Here is a 16,036-nt window from a genome sequence, read left to right as displayed (position 1 = left end):
AATGGCAGGGACACCTGTCGGTCACCTCAGTTACTTTAAACATCATGCTGTATTGTTAAAATGACAATTATCTGTGCTTGTCGAAACCCTCTATAGACCTCGAAAGCCATGTCCCACTTTGCTTAGCTGATTTCTCAGAATTTCTGTTAATCATTCATCCAAATTATAACAAAATTGTGATCTCCGGTGATTTCAAGTTACATATACAGTGCATCAAAAAGAAAGGAGGACCAAGGCACTCTTCATATAATTGATTAAAATGCCTTTTACTATGGCATGTTCAATAGAAACAACGTTTTTTTTTTTTTTTTTAAACCGACGTGTTTCGGCTGCATGGCCTTCGCCAGGGAGTACAAAAAAAGGAATACAAGGTCCTCTTTTTTAACAGCTTTTCAATTAGCCCTAATTGGATAGCGGGAGTGGTTACACAATTGATTGGACACACCTAGTAAGCAATACTATACACATTAAAAGGTGAAATACTGTAGCTATGTTACCATAAAAATACAACTCCAAACTAGAAGTATCAGAACACTAAAAGGTAGTTCTAACCTTAAATATGACTGGGAGAAGTGTCAAGAATAAGAGCTAGATATTCCATAGTACACTAGAACACAGCAAAACATGAACAACAACAGTCTAACCATAGATGAGGCCAATTGAGCAAAATGTCCACTAGATGACAGCAAATGGACCCATCACGACCCTACAGGAAGGGTGAGAAATCCATATCTTCATTTAAACCAGGGTATTTAGTGGCCTGTAGTTTGTAAATCCATATCTTAATTTAAACCAGGGTATTTAGTGGCCTGTAGTTTGTAAATCCATATCTTAATTTAAACCAGGGTATTTAGTGGCCTGTAGTTTGTAAATCCATATCTTCATTTAAACCAGGGTATTTAGTGGCCTGTAGTTTGTAAATCCAAAAACTTTCCCTATGGTTTAACTGATTAAGATGGTCCCCTTTTCTAGAGCCGGAATATGATCAATACCCATAGTTTGTAGGGAAATGTGGAAATGTCTGCTCTATCCAAAATGACAACGAACTGTTTGCAGCATTACCGCAAACACGGAGGAGGCAAGTGGAACGTGGAGAAGGTGAGGAATTTGTTTGTCGGCCCAGTATTAAAGAGCAAAATCGGCTAAATACATTTTTAAAAATAAATAAAAGTATACCTGTTTAATTTAAGGACCAAAAAATTCACAGCTGCACCATAAAGGTTGCAAAATAGTTGGGAGATTTTCGATGTACCGATTCCATGGCACGTGGTTTATGAACTTATACACAAAATGATGACAGATTCCAAATGTAGAGTTTTTCTATTTAAATTATTATACAAAATTCTTGCAACTAATAGAATGTTATAGATGGGGGATACAACCATCCCAGCTCTGCACATTGTGCTGCGAAGAGATAGAATCATCAGATCACTTGTTGTGGTAATGCCCATATGCAGCTTGTTTTTGGTCGCAGGCAGAGGAAAGGCTGAAAAATTGCAACATTTACTTGCAGCTAACTCTGCAAATAGCACTGCTGTGTGATTGGAAAAGTCAATCAGTCGATCAATCATATAATAATACTCTGAGAATAGAAAGGTTTTTTAAACATCACAGCACGGTGGAAACATATGGATGGCAGCTAGAAATTATTTTCTTTAAAATGGTATGAAATAAAAGTATAAGAATATGCATATCCTTGCCTCAGGTCCTGAGCTACAGGCAGTTAGATTTGGATATATCATATTACATAAGATATATATTTTTTAAAATTAAGGATCCGATCCTTTGAAACAACTCTAAATATATTTTATATTTGAGATTCTTCAAAGTAGCCACCCTTTGCCTTGATGACAGCTTGGCACACTCTTGGCATAAAAACATTAAGCCATAGTCTCTCCTCCTTTTAGCCCCGAAAGGGCCCAGAACTCTGCAGGCTATCGAGCTTTGCAAGAAGCCTGAAAATGGCCCCCAGCTCACACTATTTATTTTTAGCTTTGTCCCAATCATCTGATCTAGTTCAATTCACTCTACTGATCTGCTTTCCTTCGAGAACTATACTGACAAGAGGAAACCTGTGTGAATCCCTATAAATTTGCATCCTTGTTACAAGCCCTGCTGAATGATAAATGTAAGTATTTTAACAGGGCCATGAATTGAATAGTGTTTTTTTTACCCAACAAACCTACACAGCATATTTCTCCAGAGGGAAAATAGATATTCAAGAGTACTGTGACACAGCCAGCCAGGGATTCCTGGTAACTTACCTTGTCTCTGGAAACCAGGCCTGGACTTTCTACACTGCTGGAAATTCCACTTTTACAAATTATTAACAGATGTTGAATCAGAGTAATAGGTCAAAAATACCTAATACTGTTCATTCTTGGGGTTGATAAAGTTGTTCAACATACTCTAATTCCTACATCTTTATATCACACAAGGACAAGTAATCTTAGCAACCATAAATAGTACAGATTATGGCTTAAACTTGGTTGGAGAGCGATAACAAAGACAAGCCATGTCAGGATATGTATGTTCATGGACCTCTCAGATTCAGTAAACATTTTAATTGCTGACCCGAGCCAAGTTCTGTTACGCTGTCTCTGCCAAGTAAATACAAAGCCATGGGAATTGTTTTCTTGTTAAGTGAGTGTATGTCTATATGGGATGAGTCTCACAGAGTCGTTAACATCCATTCACAGCTATAAAAACTGAAATGTAATGCATTTACAAAAAGGTTTAATTTATTCATAAAAAATTACATTTGAATGGAACTTCAAAAGAATCATCTTGCGTCCTTAAAACACAAAACTAAAGAAGAGCAAATAAGATCTGGTACACAGTGCTGAAGGAACATCTGTGGTGTGTGTGTGTGTGTGTTTTAAGAGATGAGCTGAAATGTATCAGGACACAATCCTAGAGGTGTATAGCACCTGCCAAGATTTCAAATGAACACTTTTTACAAAAGCAAAGACTGGATCTCCTCAGTGTGTAACTTGGTAGACGATGATGAAGAAGAAGAGCAGCCCGAGGATTGCCAAAGTCAGAGTCACAGTATTAAAGCAGCATGCAGTCTTCCCGTGTTTTCTTGCTCCCTCCAAGTCTCCAACCATCTTCCTGTCCCTGGACTGGAAGACAAAATGTAGAATCATTTATATTATAGAATCCTTCATGTGTTGCTGATTGTGTTTATGTAGCTATGCATATTAGTTAACAACATGCACACATGACATTTCACACTAATGAGATGACCTCAGTAATGAATTACCCTCTTAGGGATTTAATACTCCATAAAATAGTTATTTTGTAGTAAAGATCTATAGAGCCTATAGATGAAGTATAGGCTACACATTTTTATAACAGTGTGATAACAAGAAAACGAAACGCAAATGTAGATAATTGTTATGCTGTCCTCCTTCCATAGTTCAAAGTTGGTCGCCTATATAATAACTTGCTCGACTTCAAAATCCAGACAATACAAGCACCAACACCAGACATTGCTATAAAAAGCTATATAAGGAGAATTCCAACTCACCTTTATGGAGAAATACACCGCTAACATTCCGAGACAGAATGGGTTGCCGTACACGAGGCTGCAAAGCGACCAGATAATGTGATCCCTGGGCTGAGGTACAACGGGCTTCGGCTGTCCCAAGACGACGGTATGTTGGAACTTGGGCGCTCCGTGAGTGTCTTCAAGACGCATGTACTTATTTCCTTTCATTGGGACAAACTCTGGCTGGTACGATGGTGGTTGATCCATGGCAAGCGAATATAGCTACTTATTTAGCCTCGTGTTAAAAAAATAATCAAAGCTTCTAGTGCAAACGAGAAAGTGAGACCCAACGAGACGTTTCTTTTGTGAGGTGAGGTGGAGGGTTTATAAGAGGAGTGTGTGGTGAACGATGGCGTCATTAGCACTGTTTCCAGTAAATGTGTATGTTTTGATTTCTGGAGGCCCTCCCCCTCTCTTGCACAATAGCAGGTTTGTCAAACTTTTTGTGCTGCTTTTGGGAGTGTATACCCAAAGATATTTTGACTGGACTTCCTGTCACTACCATATTTGGTCATGAGAAAACGTTATGAACGGATGCTTCAGCTTTATAGCCCCTGTGACGTGTCTGGGTTACCACTTCTGTCTGTGGTATACCAGTCTGTCTATCTTGCCCTCTAACTGGTTAGAATGTCTGCCAAGTTTCACCTAGTTCCATCTTCTCACACTACCCGGGACTAGACTTCCTCTCACCAAAATATGTTCTTGACGTGTCTGGGTTACCACTTCTGTCTGTGGTACAGTGCATTCGGAAAGTATTCAGACCCCTTGACTTTTTTGTTGTTGTTATGTTACAGCCTTATTCTAAAATTGATTACATAAAAAATGGCTTCATCAATCTACACACAATACCACATAATGACAAAGTGAAAACAGTGTTTTAGAAATGTATACAAAAACTGAAAAACCTCATTTACATAAGTATTCAGACCCTTTGCTAAGAGACTCGAAATTGAGATCAGGTGCAACCTTTTTCCATTGACCATTCTTGAGATGCTTCTACAAGTTGACTTGAGAACACCTGTGGTAAAATCAATAGATTAGACACAATTTCGAGTGATAAAAATCAGTTGCTTCGCGAGCCTGAAAATGCATGAACTAAGTGACTGATAGTTGGTGTTCAGCAGTCATAAAAGTATGCCTTATTTACTTTGAAATCACTACTCAAATTGTGATTTTGTCAGACAACATAGGCAGCAGCTCTACAGAGATGAGATGACTTGTAATGAAATAATAAAGTAATAAAATAAAACAAATATTTAAAGTCATGTTAATTATTAGAGTTGAAGTTGAAAGTTTACATACACCTTAGCCAAGTACATTTATACTCAGTTTTTCACAAGTCCTGACATTTAATCCTAGTAACAATTCCCTGCCTGAACCTATAGGGGAGGGTCTGGGTGGGTGTCTGTCCGCGGTGGCGGCTCTGGCGCGGGATGTTGACCCCCCCTTCATCATAGTCCTTGTCCGCCTCTTAGCCCGCCTCCGTGGCCTCTTTAGAGCGGCGATCCTCGCCGCCGACCTTGGACTGGGGACCCTAGCCACGGGTCCCAAATGGACGGGAGATTCCGGCAGCACCGGACGGAAGGGAGATTCCGGCAGCTCCGGAGTGAAGGGTGATTCTGGTAGCTGCAGGCTGACGGACGGCTCTGGCAGCTGCTGGCTGACGGACGGCTCTGGCATGGCAGCTCCTGGCTGACGGACGGCTCTGGCAGCTCCTGGCTGACTGACGGCTCTGGCAGCTCCTGGCTGACTGACGGCTCTGGCAGCCCCTGGCTGACTGACGGCTCCGGCAGCTCAGGACAGAATGGCGACTCTGGCAGCTCAGGACAGACGGGAGACTGGCAGCTCAGGACAGACGGGAGACTCTGGCAGCTCAGGACAGACGGGAGACTCTGGCAGCTCAGGACAGACGGGAGACTCTGGCAGCTCAGGACAGACGGGAGACTCTGGCAGCTCAGGACAGACGGGAGACTCTGCCAGCGCTGGGGAGGAGGAAGGCTCTGGTAGAGCTGGACAGGCAGGAGCACCTGTAGGTAGAAGACGTAGAGACAGCCTGGTGCGGGGGGGCTGCCACCGGAGGGCTGGTGCGTGGAGTTGGCACCAGATAGACCGGACCGTGAAGGCGCACTGGAGCTCTTGAGCACCGAGCCTGCCCAACCTTACCTGGTTGAATGCTCACCATACCCAGGCCAGTGCGGCGAAGTGGAATAGCCCGCACTGGGCTGTGCTGGCGAAACGGGGACACCATGCGTAAGGCTGGTGCCATGTACACCCTGGCCCGAGGAGATGCACTGGAGACCAGATGCGCTGAGCCGGCTTCATGGCACCTGGCTCGATGCCCACTCTAGCCCGGCCGATACGAGGCGCTGCAATGTACAGCACCGGGCTAAGCACGCGTACTGGGGACACAACGGCGGTCCACCGTATAACACGGTGCCTGCCCGGTCTCTCTTGCTCTCCGGTAAGCACGGGAAGTTGGCGCAGGTCTCCTACCTGACTTCGCCCCCAAGAATGTTTTGGGGCCGCCTCTCTGGCTTCCAGCCGTGCTGCCTCCTCATAACGCCGCCTCTCGACTTTCGCTGCCTCTAGCCCTGCCTTGGGGTGGCGATATTCTCCCGGCTGTGCCCATGTTCCCTTGCCGTCCAGAATCTCCTCCCATGTCCAGGAGTCCTGCGACCGCTGCTGCTGCCCGTTACCACGCTGCTTGGTCCTTTGGTGGTGGGTGTTTCTGTAACGGATCTCATCCTCCTCTTCTGAGGAGGAGTAGCGAGAAGGATTGGAGGACCAATGCGCAGCGTGGTAAGTGTCCATAATGTTTAATCAAAACACAACAGAACACTGGAACAAAACAATAAACGTGAATAAACAAAACAGTCCCGTGTGGCAACAAGCACTGACACGGAAGACAAACACCCACAACTCAAAAGTGAAACCAGGCTACCTAAGTATGATTCTCAATCAGGGAATCATGCACCAAGTAGATGTCCTAACCGACTTGCCAAAACTATAGTTTTGTTATCAAGACATTTGTGGAGTGGTTGAAAAACGAGTTTTAATGACTCCAACCTAAGTGTATGTAAACTTGCGACTTCAGCTGTAAGTGATAAGCAGTAATGGGCAGTCACTACCATCATTGGACTTCTATTGTTTTATTCTGTGTTACAGCATTTAACGCACATAATACATAGTGCATTTAATGTCATTTTTTAAATAATTTGTAATAAATAAATATGACTATTTTTGACTCAGCACAAATACCAGTCTATCCCTGCCCTCTATCTACCATTCCTAGTGACAATAGTAGTAAGTGGATCATTTGTCCAGTTTTGCAATAGTCTAACTAGCAACCACAGGGTAACATGGGGTAAGACCCCCCCCCCCCATAAGATCAATGTCTAATTGCTGCCACAAACAGACTTTAACAGACTTGTAGTTATATATAATACAATAGATTTCTTTTAGCAAAGGGGCATTTTGCCCAGCTACCCTAGGTGCCGCTTCATAAAACTATAAAAGCCTGTCTATGCCTGCCAAAAGCCTTCCTCTCCGCTAGGTCAAAGGTACATTTTCACATCACATGATGTAAGTCCAAAAAGGGCTCTTTACATTTTTGGGATATGACTCACTAGGTCACATTTGAAAGAGCTAATGAAGACTGGTAACCCACCCAAATGACCGTGGCCTGGGGTTTTGACCTGCTTGTCTTGGTGGCGCCTCAGGGTTTTGTGTGGCACATTATGTCATGCCCTGATCTGTTTCACCTGTCCCTGTGATTGTCTCCACCCCCTCCAGGTGTCGCTTATTTTCCCCAGTGTATTTATCCCTGTGTTTCCTGTCTCTCTGTGCCAGTTCGTCTTGTATGTTTAGTCAAGTCAACCAGTCTTTCCAGTTTTGACCTCTGCCTGACTCCGGAATACTTCCCAACCTGCCTGGTCATCCTGCCTGCCCTGATCTTGAATCTGCCATATTGTACTCAGAACTGGTTTTGACCTTTCGCCTGTACACGACCATTGTGTTGCCTACACCTTTTTGGATGAATAAATATTGTAAGACTCCAATCATCTGTGTCCTGTGCATCTAAGACTTACCTTGTGCTTGATACATTAAAATCACGGGTATCTACCTTAATGCCCTGTCCATTTTCAATAGCATTCAGGGCACAGTGAAGTGCATCTTTGCCATATAATTCCTTGGAAACTCATATCATAACACCTTTCTAAGGTCTCTTTAAGGAATCTGGCAGCTCCGGACAGGAGGGCGACTCTGGCAGCTCCGGACAGGCTGCAGGCACAGGACTCACCAGGATGGGGAGACACACAGGAGACCTGGCTCTGGGAGCAGGCAAAGGACTCACCAGGCTGTGGAGACCTACTGGAGGCCTGGTCCGTGGAGGAGGAACAGGATAGACCGGACCATGGAGGCACACTGGAAGTCTCGAGCTAAGAGCCTGCACAACCAGTCCTGGCTGGATGGTGACTTTGGCCCGGCACATGCGGGGCGCAGGCCAGGACGCAATGGGCTGTGCAGACGCACTGGAGACACAGTGCGCAGAGCCGGCGTAGGATATCCTGGCCCGAGGAGACGTACTGGAAGTCTGGAGAGCAGGGCTGGCACAAGACGTGCAGGGCTGGGGAGGCGCACAGGAGGCCTGATGCGTGGGACTGGCAGTCTTCACCAGACGGCTAGCACGCACCTCAGGACGAGTATGGAGAGCTGACTCAGGTGACATCAAATCGAGGACACGCTCTGTTGGGCGGATGTCGTCCCTCATGCACCAACACAGCAACTCTTTCATTACTCTCTCCTCCAATCTCCCCATCAACTCCTTCACTGTCTCTGCCTCGCTCCCTTCGCTCACCTCCAATTTCACCCCGACTGGCTCTGGTTCCATCCTCAGCTCCTTACGGTGAGCACGGGGAGTTGGCTCAGGTCTGAATCCTGACTCCGCCACACTCCCCATGTGCCCCCAATTTTTGGGGGGCTGCCTCTCGTGTCTGCTTCATTGCTGTGACTCCTGGTAGCAAAGTTGTTCCTCCCTCGTTACTTCAGCCTGTTTCCATGGCAGGGTCTTGTCCCCTGCCATCACCTCCTCCCATATCCACGATGTCCTCCATTCTCTCTTCTCCCGGGCCCAGGATTCCTGCTCCTCCTGGCCACGCAGCTTGGTCCTTTGGTGGTGGGTAGTTCTGTAACAGATGTTGGAAGGAGAGGACCAAGTTGCAGCGTGGTATGTGTTCATGCTTTTATTAGAACTGAACACTGAAATAACAAAAATAACAAAGAGAATGAACGAAAACCGAAACAGTTCTGTCAGGTGCAGAAAGACACAAAACAGAAAATTAGAAAAGGGAATGGTGGCAGCTAGTAGACCGGTGACGACGACTGCCGAGCACCACCCGAACAGGAAGAGGAGCCACCTTCGGTAGGAGTCGTGACAATCTCTTAAATAGTTTTGTATCCATTTAATCTTAAATATTATATTAGAGGTTTTAAAATCCAGAGTATTCAACCCTCCCTCACCTTGGGTGCTACATATTATCGCTTTTCTTAAATAATGAGGTTTATTCCTCCATATGAAGTTAAATAATTTAGTGTCAACCATTTTAGTTACTGACAGAGGAACATCCAAGACAAGGGAGGTATAAACTCATCTGGACAGACCTTCAGATTTTGATAAAAGCACATGTCCAGATAAAGAAAGATCTCTTAATAACCAGGAGTTAAATATCTTTCCGATGTTCTCTACAACAGGAGAGAAATGTAAGTTGGCCCTTTCTTTCTGATCTTTGCTAACTGTAATACCAAGATATGTGATCACATCTTTTACAGGGATATTACATACTAGGTTTAAGTCACATCTTTTCAAAGCAAATAATTCACATTTCCTAATATTCAGAGATAAACCTGATACATGTGTGAAGGCATTAATACACTCAATAGCTTTCTTGACTTCATTATGATCTTTCAAAAAAATGGTGGTGTCGTCAGCCAATTGTGAACATTTTATCTCTTTGTCTTGTATCTGAATACCCCTAAAACTATCCTTATTTATATGCGGTGCCATAACTTGTGTGACCAATAAAAATAAGAAAGGAGAAATTGGGCATTCCTGTTTAATTCCACGTCTAATGTCCAATCTTTGAAGTTCCATGGGGTAATTTAACAGAGACTTTACTATTGTAAAGTGTCTTAATTACACTTTGAAAATATTGACCAAAACCAAACAATCGAACAGTCTCAAAAATAAAATAATGTTTAACGGTATCAAATGCCTTGTAAAAGTCTACAAATAAAATTAAGCTATCTTCCATAGTGTGCTCATTGTCGTCTATCAAGTCCAATACTAGTAGAATACTATTACATATATGTCTGCCCTTAATAAAAACCAGACTGGGTTTCATCAATGATTTGGTCAAGACCTTTTTTAAGTCTTTCTGCAAAGATGGATGCAAGTAGCCCTCCATCATTGTTCATTCATGTGATTGGTCTCCAATTCTCTAACATCATAGAATCTTTGTTTGGTTTGGTTATTACAGAAATTAGGCCTTGTGTCATAGAAACAGGCAGGACCCCTAAATCAATTGCCTCCTTACAACATTGAATATAAACTCAATTAATATCCTCCTGAAAATATTTATAGAATTCACTGATAATGCCATCATTCCCTGGAGATGTTTATATATATATATATAGCTTTGTCCCAATCATCTGATCTAGATCAACTCACTCTACTGATCTGCTTCCCTTCAAGAACTACACTGACAAGAGGAAACCTGTGTGAATCCCTATAAAAATGCATCCTTGTTACAAGCCCTACTGTCTCCTTCCTCCCCATCTTAAAGTAAGCAATTGCTGTGTATAAATGGATAAAGTCTGCAGCTATTGCTTTCACCAATCCACCTTTGTCAGATAAGGCAGAAAGAAGGGGAAGGATAGAAGGAATGATAAATGTAAGTATTTTAACAGGGCCATGAATTGAATAGTGTTTTTTTTACCCATCAAACCTGCACAGTATATTTCTCCAGAGGGAAAATAGATATTCAAGAGTACTGTGACACAGCCAGCCAGGGATTCCTGGTAACATGGCTTGTCTCCGGAAACCAGGCCTGGACTTTCTACACCGCTGGAAATTCCACTTTTACAAATTATTAACAGATGTTGATGTTGTATCAGAGTAATAAGTCAAAAATACCTAATACTGATCATTCTTGGGGTTACATTTACATTTACGTCATTTAGCAGACGCTCTTATCCAGAGCGACTTACAAATTGGTGCATTCACCTTATGACATCCAGTGGAACAGTCACTTTACAATAGTGCATCTAAATCCTAAAGGGGGGGGGTGAGAGGGATTACTTATCCTATCCTAGGTATTCCTTAAAGAGGTGGGGTTTCAGGTGTCTCCGGAAGGTGGTGATTGACTCCGCTGTCCTGGCGTCGTGAGGGAGTTTGTTCCACCATTGGGGGGCCAGAGCAGCGAACAGTTTTGACTGGGCTGAGCGGGAGCTGTACTTCCTCAGTGGTAGGGAGGCGAGCAGGCCAGAGGTGGATGAACGCAGTGCCCTTGTTTGGGTGTAGGGCCTGATCAGAGCCTGGAGGTACTGAGGTGCCGTTCCCCTCACAGCTCCGTAGGCAAGCACCATGCTCTTGTAGCGGATGCGAGCTTCAACTGGAAGCCAGTGGAGAGAACGGAGGAGCGGGGTGACGTGAGAGAACTTGGGAAGGTTGAACACCAGACTGGCTGCGGCGTTCTGGATGAGTTGAAGAGGTTTAATGGCACAGGCAGGGAGCCCAGCCAACAGCGAGTTGCAGTAATCCAGACGGGAGATGACAAGTGCCTGGATTAGGACCTGCGCCGCTTCCTGTGTGAGGCAGGGTCGTACTCTGCGGATGTTGTAGAGCATGAACCTACAGGAACGGGCCACCGTCTTGATGTTGGTTGAGAACGACAGGGTGTTGTCCAGGATCACGCCAAGGTTCTTAGCGCTCTGGGAGGAGGACACAATGGAGTTGTCAACCGTGATGGCGAGATCATGGAACGGGCAGTCCTTCCCCGGGAGGAAGAGCAGCTCCGTCTTGCCGAGGTTCAGCTTGAGGTGGTGATCCGTCATCCACACTGATATGTCTGCCAGACATGCAGAGATGCGATTCGCCACCTGGTCATCAGAAGGGGGAAAGGAGAAGATTAATTGTGTGTCGTCTGCATAGCAATGATAGGAGAGACCATGTGAGGTTATGACAGAGCCAAGTGACTTGGTGTATAGCGAGAATAGGAGAGGGCCTAGAACAGAGCCCTGGGAGACACCAGTGGTGAGAGCGCGTGGTGAGGAGACAGATTCTCGCCACGCCACCTGGTAGGAGCGACCTGTCAGGTAGGACGCAATCCAAGCGTGGGCCGCGCCGGAGATGCCCAACTCGGAGAGGGTGGAGAGGAGGATCTGATGGTTCACAGTATCGAAGGCAGCCGATAGATCTAGAAGGATGAGAGTAGAGGAGAGAGAGTTAGCTTTAGCAGTGCGGAGCGCCTCAGCACCGCTGCCAAGCGGTGTGGAGCGTTTGTATGGTCTGTGCAGAGAGGAGAGAACAGGGATAGACAGACACATAGTTGACAGGCTACAGAAGAGGCTACGCTAATGCAAAGGAGATTGGAATGACAAGTGGACTACACGTCTCGAAAGTTCAGAAAGTTAAGCTTACGTAGCAAGAATCTTATTGACTAAAATGATTAAAATGATACAGTACTGCTGAAGTAGGCTAGCTGGCAGTGGGTGCGTTGTTGACACTACACTAATCAAGTCGTTCCGTTGAGTGTAGTAGTTTCTGCAGTGCTGCTATTCGGGGGCTAGCTGGCTAGCTAGTAGTGTTGTTTACGTTACGTTGCGTTAAAAGAACGACAATAGCTGGCTAGCTAACCTAGAAAATCGCTCTAGACTACACAATTATCTTTGATACAAAGACGGCTATGTAGCTAGCTATGTAGCTAGCTACGATCAAACAAATCAAACCGTTGTACTGTAATGAAATGAAATGAAAATGTGATACTACCTGTGAATGCGACCGGGTTGTTGAGTTCTATTCAGAAGACGTTGGCTAGCTGTCGGCTAGCTAGCAGAGTCTCCTACGTTAAGGACGACAAGTAGCTGGCTAGCTAACCTCGGTAAATTAAGATAATCACTCTAAGACTACACACTCTAAACCTAAACTACACAATTATCTTGGATACGAAGATACGAAGACAGCAAAGACAGCTATGTAGCTAGCTAACACTACACTAATCAAGTCGTTCAGTTGAGTGTAATAGTTTCTCCAGTGCAGCTAATCAGTGGACGTTAGCTAGCTGGCTAGTGAAGACTACGTTAGGACGGCGAAATACGATAATTACGCAATTATCTTTGATACAAAGACGGCTATGTAGCTAGCTGAGAAGAAATTGCTAAGATTAGACAAATCAAACCGTTGTGCTATAATGTAATGTAATGAAATGTAATGAAAAAGTTATACTACCTGCGGGAGCGAAGTGCCGATGCGACCACTCGCTCCAACCCGGAAGTTGGGTTGATAAAGTTGTTCAACATACTCTAATTTCTACATCTTTATACCACACAAGGACAAGTAATCTTAGCAACCATAAATAGTACAGATTGTGGCTTAAACTTGGTTGGAGAGCGACAACAAAGACAAGCCATGTCAGGATATGTATGTTCATGGACCTCTCAGATTCAGTAAACAGTTTAATTGCTGACCCGAGCCAAGTTCTGTTACGCTGTCTCTGCCAAGTAAATACAAAGCCATGGGAATTGTTTTCTTGTTAAGTGAGTGTATGTCTATATGGGACGAGTCTCACAGAGTCGTTAACATCAATTTACAGCTATAAAAACTGAAATGTAATGCATTTACAAAAAGGTTGAATTTATTCATAAAAAATTACATTTGAATGGAACTTCAAAAGAATCATCTTGCGTCCTTAAAACACAAAACTAAAGAAGAGCAAATAAGATCTGGTACACAGTGCTGAAGGAACATCTGTGGCGTGTGTGTTTTAAAGAGATGAGCTGGAATGTATATCAGGACACAATCCTAGAGATGTATAACACCTGCCAAGATTTCAAATGAACACTTTTTACAAAAGCAAAGACTGGATCTCCTCAGTGTGTAACTTGGTAGACGATGATACCGTAGGTGATGAAGAAGAAGAGCAGCCCGAGGATTGCCAAAGTCAGAGTCACAGTATTAAAGCAGCATGCAGTCTTCCCATGTTTTCTTGCTCCCTCCAAGTCTCCAACCATCTTCCTGTCCCTGGACTGGAAGACAAAATGTAGAATCATTTATATTATAGAATCCTTCATGTGTTACTGATTGTGTTTATGTAGCTATGCATATTAGTTAAGAGCATGCACACATGACATTTCACACTAATGAGATGACCTCAGTAATGAATTACCCTCTTAGTGGTTTAATACTCCATAAAATAGTTATTTTGTAGTAAAGATCTATAGAGCCTATTAATGAAGTATAGGCTACACATTTTTATAACAGTGTGATAACAAGAAAACGAAACGCAAATGTAGATAATTGTTATTTTGTCCTCCTTCCATAGTTCAAACTTGGTCGCCTATATAATAACTTGCTCAATTTCAAAATCCAGACAATACAAGCACCAACACCAGACATTGCTATAAAAAGCTATATAAGGAGAATTCCAACTCACCTTTATGGAGAAATACACCGCTAACATTCCGAGACAGAATGGGTTGCCGTACACGAGGCTGCAAAGCGACCAGATAATGTGATCCCTGGGCTGAGGTACAACGGGCTGTGGCTGTCCCAAGACGACGGTATGTTGGAACTTGGGCGCTCCGTGAGTGTCTTCAAGACGTATGTACTTATTTCCTTTCATTGGGACAAACTCTGGCTGGTACGATGGTGGTTGATCCATGGCAAGCGAATATAGCCTTGTGTTAAAAAATATTCAAAGCTTCTAGTGCAAATGAGAAAGTGAGACCAAACGAGACGTTTCTTTTGTGAGGTGAGGTGGAGGGTTTATAAGAGGAGTGGGTGGTGAACGATGGCGTCATTAGCACTGTTTCCAGTAAATGTGTATGTTTTGATTTCTGGAGGCCCTCCCCCCCTCTTGCACAATAGCAGGTTTATCAAACTTTTTGTGCTGCTTTTGGGAGTGTAAACCTAAATATATTTGACTGGACTTCCTGTCACTACCATATTTGGTCATGAGAAAACATTATGAACGGATGCTTCAGCTTTATAGCCCCTGTGTCGTGTCTGGATTACCACTTCTGTCTGTGGTATACCAGTCTGTCTATCTTGCCTTCTAACTGGTTAGAATGTCTGCCAAGTTTCACCTAGTTCCATCTTCTCACACTAGACTTCCTCTCACACCTTAGCCAAATACATTTAAACTCAGTTTTTCACAATTCCTGACATTTAATCCTAGTAATAATTCCCTATCTTAGGTCAGTTAAGATCACCACTTTATTTTAAGAATGTGAAATGTCAGAATAATAGTAGAGAGAATGATTTATTTCAGCTTTTATTTCTTTCATCACATTCCCAGTGGGTCAGAAGTTTACATACACTCAATTAGTATTTGGTAGCATTGTCTTTAAATTGTTTATCTTGGGTCAAACATTTCAGGGAGCCTTCCACAAGCTTCCCACAATAAATTGGGTGAATTTTGGCCCATTCCTCCTGACAGAGCTGGTGTAACCGAGTCAGGTTTGTAGGCCTCCTTGCTCGCCCACGCTTTTTCAGTTCTGCCCACACATTTTCTATAGGATTGATGGCCACTCCAATACCTTGACTTTGTAGTTCTTAAGCCATTTTGCCACAACTTTGGAAGTATGCTAAGGGTCATTGTCCATATGGAAGACCCATTTGCAACCAAGCTTTAACTTCCTGACTGATGTTTTGAGATGTTGCTTCATTATATCCAAATAATTTTCCTACCTCATGATGCCATCTATTTTGTGAAGTGCACCAGTTCCTCCTGCAGCAAAGCACCCCCATAGCATGATGCTGCCACACCCGTGCTTCACGGTTGGGATGGTGTTCTTCGGCTTGCAAGCCTCCCCCTTTTTTCTCCAAACATACCAGTGGTCAATGTGGCCAAACAGTTCTATATTTGTTTCATCAGACCAGAGGACATTTCTCCAAAAAGTACTATCTTTGTCCCCATGTGCAGTTGCAAACTGTAGTCTGGCTTTTTTTTATGGCGGTTTTGGAGCAGTGGCTTCTTCCTTGCTGAGCGGCCTTTCAGGTTATGTCGATATAGGACTCCTTTTTACTGTGGATATAGATACTTTTGTACCCGTTTCCTCCAGCATCTTCACAAGGTCCTTTGCTGTTGTTCTGGGATTGATTTGCAATTTTTGCACCAAAGTACGTTCATCTCTAGGAGACAGAACGCGTCATGAGCGGAATGATGCCTGCGTGGTCCCATGGTGTTTCTACTTGTGTACTATTGT

General features: G+C 43.8%; 2 protein-coding genes across 3 annotated transcripts; both read right to left on the bottom strand.

Moving 5' to 3' along the window:
• Positions 1-2,719: 2,719 nt before the first annotated feature.
• On the bottom strand, positions 2,720-3,959 carry LOC124016397 (dispanin subfamily A member 2b-like). Its single transcript, XM_046331957.1, has 2 exons — positions 3,533-3,959; positions 2,720-3,125 (listed from the first exon to the last, which is right to left on the bottom strand). Exons 1-2 carry the CDS (start codon positions 3,758-3,760, stop codon positions 2,982-2,984), a joined length of 372 nt encoding a protein of 123 aa, XP_046187913.1. The 5' UTR covers positions 3,761-3,959; the 3' UTR covers positions 2,720-2,981.
• LOC124016396 (dispanin subfamily A member 2b-like) lies at positions 2,720-14,605 on the bottom strand. 2 transcript variants are annotated; one of them, XM_046331956.1, is made up of 3 exons: positions 14,263-14,591; positions 13,696-13,855; positions 2,720-2,977 (listed from the first exon to the last, which is right to left on the bottom strand). In XM_046331956.1, the coding sequence occupies exons 1-2, from the start codon at positions 14,488-14,490 to the stop codon at positions 13,700-13,702; spliced, it is 384 nt and encodes a 127-aa protein (XP_046187912.1). In that variant the 5' UTR covers positions 14,491-14,591; the 3' UTR covers positions 2,720-2,977; positions 13,696-13,699. The 2 variants fall into 2 exon arrangements, with proteins under 2 accessions (XP_046187912.1, XP_046187911.1); XM_046331955.1 differs by lacking the exon at positions 2,720-2,977 and having other exon boundaries at positions 13,443-13,855; positions 14,263-14,605.
• Positions 14,606-16,036: the final 1,431 nt, after the last annotated feature.

This window comes from Oncorhynchus gorbuscha, linkage group LG26 (assembly GCF_021184085.1).
Source record: "Oncorhynchus gorbuscha isolate QuinsamMale2020 ecotype Even-year linkage group LG26, OgorEven_v1.0, whole genome shotgun sequence".
Taxonomy (NCBI): domain Eukaryota; kingdom Metazoa; phylum Chordata; class Actinopteri; order Salmoniformes; family Salmonidae; genus Oncorhynchus; species Oncorhynchus gorbuscha.
This window is presented reverse-complemented; position numbering and strand designations above follow the sequence as displayed.